At 38.0% G+C, this 8,520-nt stretch overlaps 1 protein-coding gene across 1 annotated transcript; it reads left to right on the top strand.

Annotated features, from left to right (window-relative positions):
• Positions 1-3,951: 3,951 nt before the first annotated feature.
• LOC125809932 (uncharacterized) lies at positions 3,952-7,966 on the top strand (the record flags this gene model as incomplete). The annotated part of the gene is given in 7 exon segments (XM_049489464.1): positions 3,952-4,940; positions 5,391-5,647; positions 6,089-6,726; positions 6,843-7,158; positions 7,161-7,636; positions 7,774-7,893; positions 7,961-7,966. Coding segments are annotated over 7 exon segments (2,802 nt in total), but the record flags the coding sequence as incomplete, so codon positions are not given.
• Positions 7,967-8,520: the final 554 nt, after the last annotated feature.

Raw genomic sequence — 8,520 nt, 5'->3', positions numbered from 1 at the left:
CCTTGGGCAGTTGGCGATACTGGGAGCACTCGGCAAAGGCTTTGGCGAGTCGCCGAAGAGTTCTCCATCTCGTCGAATGGAGCACATTCTTCACTTGCTCCTCCTCGCTTCGTTAGGCCTTCCACGCTCCAAGCTATAATCCAAGCATGGTGTTGCCCAATTGGGAGTTCCTTCATGATGCATATGTTCCCATGCAACGCATGGAACTCCCGCCTAGGCATCCATACATGCCAAACAACCTCCATCATTTTGAACACTCCATAAAAGCATTGAAGTACGTGAATGGATAGGCTTGATGTAATCCATTTTACATCATTCTCACCTTCTTGAAAAGGATTCGTCCTCGAATCCATACCTTGAAAACCCTAGGGGGAGCAAACAAACAAGATCCTCATGGCATGATGGTTAGCGTTAGCTATTGAAGGTATAGGTGTTGTGCCTTCCATCATATATTGACGCGTGGCTTTGTTGCCAAGGCACCCCAAGTAGTACACGACTAGCTTGCATAGGAATCACATCACAAATTACAGCATCATGATATTTCCCAATTTGGAACTTAATCAACACATGTTCATGTACCCTCAATTCCTCCTCATTTAACCATTGAAGTTTGTATGGCTTAGCATGCTTTATTGGTAGGAAGCTTCTAGTAGTCCACCACAATTGTGCTAGCAAGGTTGGCATAACCTCCACTGTCAATGATCAAAACACATACTTGGCTCTGGATGAGGCACTTGGAGTAGAAGATATTCTCCGTTTGCTTGTGATTGATCATGGCCTTCCTAGGTATAGTTTGTGTTACCACATAAGATGGTAATGTGAACCCTGTCTCTTTGGTTAAAATCTCATCCTCCACTTTGGTCAGTCTAGATTTTCTCTCGGATAGACGACCTCTAAACTCATCCAAGCTTCCATCCAACATCCTCATAATCCGACTCTCTTCAGTAGGAGTCCTCATGGAATATTCTAAGGTAACCTTTCCCTTCGATGGGTAGGTTTTGTTTCCGATTTCCATGGTACCTAGCAATAAGAAATAGTCAACAAAAACAATAAACAACAACGTTAGCATTAGTGAAAATGAACTCACAATCACTCGTGTTTACACACCTTTGATTCCCTTTCAAATTGGCGCGGCTAATGTTGAAGATTGCTTATACTCAACTTATCACAAAAGAGCTAATTCTACTTTTTGTCGGAATGGATTTTTGTTTAATGAAAAACGGACGACTCAATTAAAGCAAACGGACTTGAGTCAAGAAAGAAGTTAACTACGAAGTAAAACGAATAAAAGCACACAAAGAAAGCACTAACAAAGAAGTGAATTTCGAAAACCAATAGTCAACGAGTAGGTACTTACAAGTTGAAAATCAGTTTACGAATCTTGATTATGAACTAGAGTCAAAAGAAAAGAAACTAAGAATTAGAACCTGAGATGAAAAGGGTTATAAGACGAGTTTTCCATCGCCAAATGGCCTGTGTTCTTCTTCTAACGTGAAGTTCAGCTCGCCAGCTTGAAGATTAACTCACCAAACTCTACAAATGGACAAGGCAACTTGGTGATCTGGGTGGAAGTTCGGCGATGCGCCGAGTGGGTTCCGTGACCATGGCTTAGGTCGTCAAAATTTCCAGTGTCTTCACCAAAATGAGGTCCAACTCGGCGACCTAGCTGCCAAAAGGGCGAGGAGCCAAGTGGAATGGGCGATACTGATAGCATCCAAGGAAGCTCTACTACATTGAAGGACAAGGATGACGCTTTAGAAACTCCAAGGAGGCCCATAACAAGATCTCAAACCAAGGAGTTCAATGATAAGCTCAATGGGCTTCAATCGCTGATCCAAAGGTTTCTTATTGGGGAAGAAGAGCTCAAGCCCAAGGGAGAGGAATTGTCCAAATGCTACAATTATTTGGTGGCCCAAATTCAAGCCCAAGATGAGGAATTTTAAGGTCCAATTTCGTGCAAAAAAGGTCAAGAAGAGTCCAAGAATCAGCCACAACAAGAGTTGCTTTCTGCCCAAGTTTTGAGAGAAGACTAGTCAAACTTTCCAAGATTGTCAAGATTCTTTTCCTAGTTGGGATTTACCTTATTTATTTATTTATATATAGGTTATTAATATTTTCCTTAGTCTATTTATGGTCTCCTAAGTACCATTTAATGCTTTCCTAGAAGTACTAAATTTGTTCCTAGTTAGGTTACTTTATTTCCTTTCCAGAGTAGGATTCCTTGTAATTGTCTTTCTAGGGTCCTTGGACGTTTGTTTCCCCTTCTCCTATATATAGGAGTCCTTTTCATTCATTAAAGACAATTTACATTGATATTAATAATATTTGAGAGAGTTCTTTGAACCTTTGTGACTTGTTCTTTGAGAATTTATCTTTAAACCTTTACTATTCATAGTTTAAGGTATAAAGTAACTTCTTCTTGTGATATCTTTGGTTTCTTTTTGGTATTCTTTAGAAGGTGATTAGTTTCTACATACTAATTATTGTCTTTAGTTACTCATAAAGTGGTCAAGATCCGAATCTATCGTTTTGATTCGTTTTCTCAAGTAAAGGCGTTAGATTTCTTCCATAAATCTATACGTTGTTACTTGGATCTTTTCAAGGCCTTAGAACATCTAATCTTTGGAAATTCGTGGATCTTTCCTTCGAATTTCCCATATCTTTATTTAGTTTTTTTGTTTCTTTTCTTTGTGCTTCCGCATTCTAATATTTAATTCTCTATTTGTGATCTCCCTTAACCTTGCTGTTATCAAGTGGTATCAGAGCGGTTCTATCAAGATTCCGTTCTTGATAAATCTTGGGATTTCTTCTTAGAGCAAAAAAAATCAAAAAAAAACTGTAGCGTGAACAGTAGCGTCGTGAAAAAAAAAAAAAAAAAAATTTTTTTTTGGTAGCGTGAACAGTAGCGTGAACAGAAAATAATAATAAAAAAAAGTTATAGCTTGCTCTCCAAGAAATTTGATTACTTGATACCCAAGAAAGTTTATTACTTGCCATTCTAGAAATCTTATTACTTGATCTCCAAGTTTTGCATTAATTTGTTTCCAAGCAAGAAGGTAGCAAGAAGAGGGGATTCTAGACCTTTAAGAATAAGAGGAATTTTTTTTTCTTGTTCTTATAATTCTAAAATAAGTCCTTTTTATTCGCGTTTTGTTTCAACTAAATCCTACTTGTTCTAGGACTAGTTCTTTACTTTCTTTTGTACCCCAAGATTCCATACTTTATTACTACGAACTTGATACACGTTTTGGTTTAATTATAAATCTACAAAAGTATTCTCGTTCAAAGGTGATTTTGAGTGGAAAAAGGCAAGTGTGGGTGAGTTTAAAAGAGGGTAAAAGCCATATTAAAAGTGTGATACTTGATCATTTATTCTTTTTTTTTTTAGATGTCTAATTCAGGTGGTGATGAGGAAAGGGCTCGTTTAGAAGCCGAGGTCAAAGGAAGGAACGACTTCACCCTTCAAGCTATGCACCAACAATTTGAGAGATGGACCCTTCAATTTCAAGAGATGAGGGATATGATTATCGAGCAGAATGACACCATAGCTGCAATTAGGAGGGAGAATAATGTTGTACCCCCAAATAATGTTAGACCCCAAGTTAGAAGGAATGTACCCCATATCCCTTTTGTAAATCCTGAATATGATAATGATGATTTTGATGTTGAATTTAATCTAGAAAGAAGAGATAGGAGGGGACAAAGAGGTAGAGTAGAAGATGATAATATAAATAGTATAAAGATGAAGATGCCATCTTTCAAGGGGACAAGGGATCCAGACTTGTACCTTGATTGGGAGAGACGAGTTGAAGCCATCTTTGATTGCCATAACTACTCTGAGGGTAAGAAAGTTAAACTTGTGTTGTTGAGTTTTCTGATTATGCTGCTTCTTGGTGGAAAAAGCTTGCTAGGGACAGATTGCAAGAGGAGTTACCACCTATTGCTACGTGGGCAGAGATGAAGAGGGTAATGAGGAAGCGATTTATTCCATCATACTTCCAAAGAGATCTACAATCTCGCCTTCAACGCTTGAAGCAAGGCTCCATGTCGGTGGATGAGTACTTCAAAAGCATGGATATGGCTATGATCCAAGCTAACTGCATGGAGGAAGAAGAGGCTACAATAGCTAGATTTTTAAATGGTTTAAATACAGAAATAGCTAATGTAGTAGAGATACAACAATATGTAACTTTAGATGAGTTAGTTGATTTGTCTGTAAAAGTTGAAAAACAAATTGAGAAAAAGCAGCAAAATAACTCATGGAGAAGTCGACCAAACACTATCTCTAAGAAGCCATGGTCAACTCAAGAGGGGAAAGCTCCTTCCAAACCTCAAGATGATAGAGGTAAAGGTAAGGTTGAGGAGGGAGGTAAAACCTTTAATCCTAAATCTTCTAAACCTTCAAGTTCTATTCAATGTCACAAATGTCATGGAAGGGGGCATATGATGCATGAATGTCCAAGTAGAAGAAACATCCTACTTAGAGAGAATGGAGAATATGAGAGTGAAAAAAGTGAGGGGGAAGAAGAAGAGGGAGAAGGTGTAAGTGAGGAAGATGATTTGGAATTGCCTAATGATGGTATAATTGGGGTGGTTAGGAGAATTATGACTATCAATTTGGGTAGTGTTGATGAAGGGCAGAGAGAGAATTTGTTTCATACTAGGTGTGGGATAAAAGGGAAGACTTATTCTATGATTATTGATGGGGGAAGTTGTGCAAATGTGGTGAGTTCATACTTGGTGGATAAACTAGGAATTGCATGCATGAAGCGCTCTACCCCATATAGGCTCCAATGGTTGAATGATTGTGGAGAAGTAAAAGTAAACAAACAATGCATGATTTCATTCAATGTTGGTAGGTATGAAGATGAGATTCTTTGTGATGTAGTTCCAATGCAAGCATGTCATGTTTTACTTGGCCGACCTTGGCAGTATGATAGGGATACTACTCATCATGGGAGAAAGAATAGGTATAGTCTTCTGCATAATGGTAAGAAGTATACTCTTGCACCATTATCTCCTTCTCAAGTGTTTGAAGATCAAAAACGATTGAGGGAAACAATGGGAAAACAAAAGGGAGAGGTAAAAAGTGAGCTTGAGGGAAAAGAAAAAGGCCAAGAGATAGAAAAAAAGAGAGATGGCCGAGAGAAAGAGAGAGAGGGCAGCGATCTAAGTAAAGAGGTAAAAGAGGGTGTGAGTAAAAAAATAAAATGTTTTGGTGAGAGGAAAGAGGCTAAGGAAAAGAAAAATGAGAGCCTTTATATAAAAGCCAAAGAGTGTTTGAATGCTAGGAGAGAGGGACTGCCCATAATACTACTTACTTACAAAGAAATATTGATTAATTTTGAACAACTAACTCCTTCTTTGCCAAATAGTGTTTCTTCTCTTTTGCAGAATTTTGAAGATGTTTTTCCTGATGACACTCCAAAGGGATTGCCACCTTTGAGAGGGATTGAGCACCAAATAGACTTTGTGCCTGGGTCTCAACTTCCTAATAGGCCTGCCTATAGGAGCAATCCTGAAGAGACCAAAGAATTACAACGGCAAGTTGAAGAATTGCTTGTAAAGGGATTTGTTCGAGAGAGTATGAGCCCATGCTCTGTTCCAGTCCTATTGGTCCCCAAAAAGGATGGAACATGGAGGATGTGTGTAGATTGTCGAGCCATCAACAAGATAACGGTAAAGTATCGCCATCCTATCCCTCGTCTTGATGACATGTTGGACCAACTGTATGGTTCCAAAATCTTTTCTAAAATTGATCTAAAGAGTGGTTACCATCAGATTCGTATGAATCCTGGAGATGAATGGAAAACTGCTTTTAAGACCAAATATGGACTTTATGAGTGGTTAGTTATGCCCTTTGGCTTGACTAATGCACCAAGCACTTTTATGAGACTAATGAATCATGTTTTTAAAGATTTCCATGGAAAATTTATTGTGGTGTATTTTGATGACATCTTGATCTTTTCTCAAAATCTGGATGAACACCTAGAGCACTTAAAACAAGTTTTTGAAGTTCTTAGAAATCAGCGCTTATTTGCTAATCTCAAAAAGTGTACTTTCTGTGTGGATCGTGTGGTTTTCTTAGGTTTTGTGGTCAGTTCTAAGGGAGTTGAAGTAGATGATGAGAAAATCAAGGCAATAAAAGAATGGCCTAAACCTAATAGTGTAACTGAAGTTAGGAGTTTTCATGGACTTGCTAGTTTTTATAGGAGGTTTGTGCGAGACTTTAGCACCATTGCTGCTCCTTTAACTGAAGTTATTAAAAAAGATAAGGTTTTTACATGGGGAAAGGAACAAGATGATGCATTTAACTTGCTGAAGGATAAATTGTGTTCTGCGCCTCTTTTGCAATTGCCTGATTTTTCTAAGTCTTTTGAAGTTGAGTGTGATGCCTCTGGTAAGGGCATAGGTGCAGTTTTGATGCAAGACTCCAAGCCAATTGCCTACTTTAGTGAAAAGCTAAGTGGAGCAACATTGAACTACTCAACTTATGATAAGGAGCTATATGCCTTGGTGAGGGCGTTAGCTACATGGCAGCACTACTTGTGGCCTCGAGAATTTGTGGTCAAGACTGATCATGAGTCATTAAAATACTTGAAGAGCCAAGGTAAACTTAGTCGTAGGCATGCTAAATGGGTAGAGTTTATTGAAACTTTTCCTTATGTAATTGCTTACAAACAAGGAAAGGAGAATGTGGTTGCTGATGCACTCTCAAGAAGGTATGTTTTGATCTCTACTCTTACTTCAAAGTTATTGGGTTTTGACCAAATCAAGTTCCTCTATGCTAATGATTTGATTTTGGTGAGATTTTTGCTGAATGTAAGTTAGGTCCTTTTGAGAAATTTAATCTTCAAGATGAATTTCTATTCAAGGAAAATAAATTATGTGTTCCTAACTGCTCGTTGCGTGAACTATTTGTTAGGGAAGCACATTGTGGAGGGCTAATGGGACATTTTGGTGTACCCAAAACACTGGAAATACTTTCTGAACATTTTTATTGGCCTAGCATGAGAAAGGATGTTGAAAAAGTGTGTTCTTATTGTCTTGAATGTAAACAGGCTAAGTCTAGAACATTGCCGCATGGTCTTTATACTCCTTTACCTGTTTCTAATTCCCCTTGGATTGATATTTCTATGGATTTCATATTGGGGCTGCCAAGACTAAGTATGGTAAGGATAGTATATTTGTGGTAGTAGATAGATTTTCTAAAATAGCTCGTTTTATCCCATGTAAAAAGACTAATGATGCATCTCATGTGGCTGACTTGTTTGTAAAGGAAGTGGTTAAATTGCATGGAATACCTAGAACTATTGTTAGTGATAGGGATGCCAAGTTCTTAAGTCACTTTTGGAGAATTCTTTGGGGAAAGTTGGGAACTAAATTGCTATTTTCTACATCTTGTCACCCACAAACGGACGGGCAAACGGAAGTGGTTAATAGAACTTTAGGGAACATGTTTAGGGCTATTTTGAAAGGAAAGTTGACTTCTTGGGAAGATTACTTACCTATTGTAGAATTTGCTTATAATAGGACCTTCCATTCTTCTACTGGTAAGACTCCTTTTAAAGTTGTATATGGATTCAACCACCTTACCCCCTTGATTTATTGCCTTTGCCTACTAATGATTTTGCTAATCTTGATGGTAAGAAAAAGGCTGATATGATGAAGAAAATTCATGAACAAACAAGGCTTGCAATTGAAAAGAAGAACAAGGAAGTTGCATTGCGAAGGAATAAGGGCAGAAAATATGTTGTTTTTAAACCTGGTGACTTGGTTTGGGTGCATATGCGAAAGGAAAGATTTCCTTCCAAAAGAAAGACCAAACTAGATCCTAGAGGAAGTGGGCCATACAAAGTCCTTGAAAGGATTGGAGACAATGCTTATAAACTTGATCTTCCTGGTGAGTTCCAAGTTAGTGCTACTTTTAATGTTTCTGATCTTTCCCATTATGATGCAGATTTAGATTCGAGGACGAATTCTCTTCAAGAAGAGGGGAATGATAGCATCCAAGGAAGCTCTACTCCATTGAAGGACAAGGATGACGCTTTAGAAACTCCAAGGAGGCCCATAACAAGATCTCAAACCAAGGAGTTCAATGATAAGCTCAATGGGCTTCAATCGCTGATCCAAAGGTTTCTTATTGGGGAAGAAGAGCTCAAGCCCAAGGGAGAGGAATTGTCCAAATGCTACAATTATTTGGTGGCCCAAATTCAAGCCCAAGATGAGGAATTTTAAGGTCCAATTTCGTGCAAAAAAGGTCAAGAAGAGTCCAAGAATCAGCCACAACAAGAGTTGCTTTCTGCCCAAGTTTTGAGAGAAGACTAGTCAAACTTTCTAAGATTGTCAAGATTCTTTTCCTAGTTGGGATTTACCTTATTTATTTATTTATTTATTTATATATAGGTTATTAATATTTTCCTTAGTCTATTTATGGTCTCCTAAGTACCATTTAATGCTTTCCTAGAAGTACTAAATTTGTTCCTAGTTAGGTTACTTTATTTCCTTTCTAGAGTAGGA

The sequence above is a fragment of the Solanum verrucosum genome, unplaced genomic scaffold (assembly GCF_900185275.1).
Source record: "Solanum verrucosum unplaced genomic scaffold, falcon-dt-bn FXZP01000257.1, whole genome shotgun sequence".
NCBI classification, from domain to species: domain Eukaryota; kingdom Viridiplantae; phylum Streptophyta; class Magnoliopsida; order Solanales; family Solanaceae; genus Solanum; species Solanum verrucosum.
This window is presented reverse-complemented; position numbering and strand designations above follow the sequence as displayed.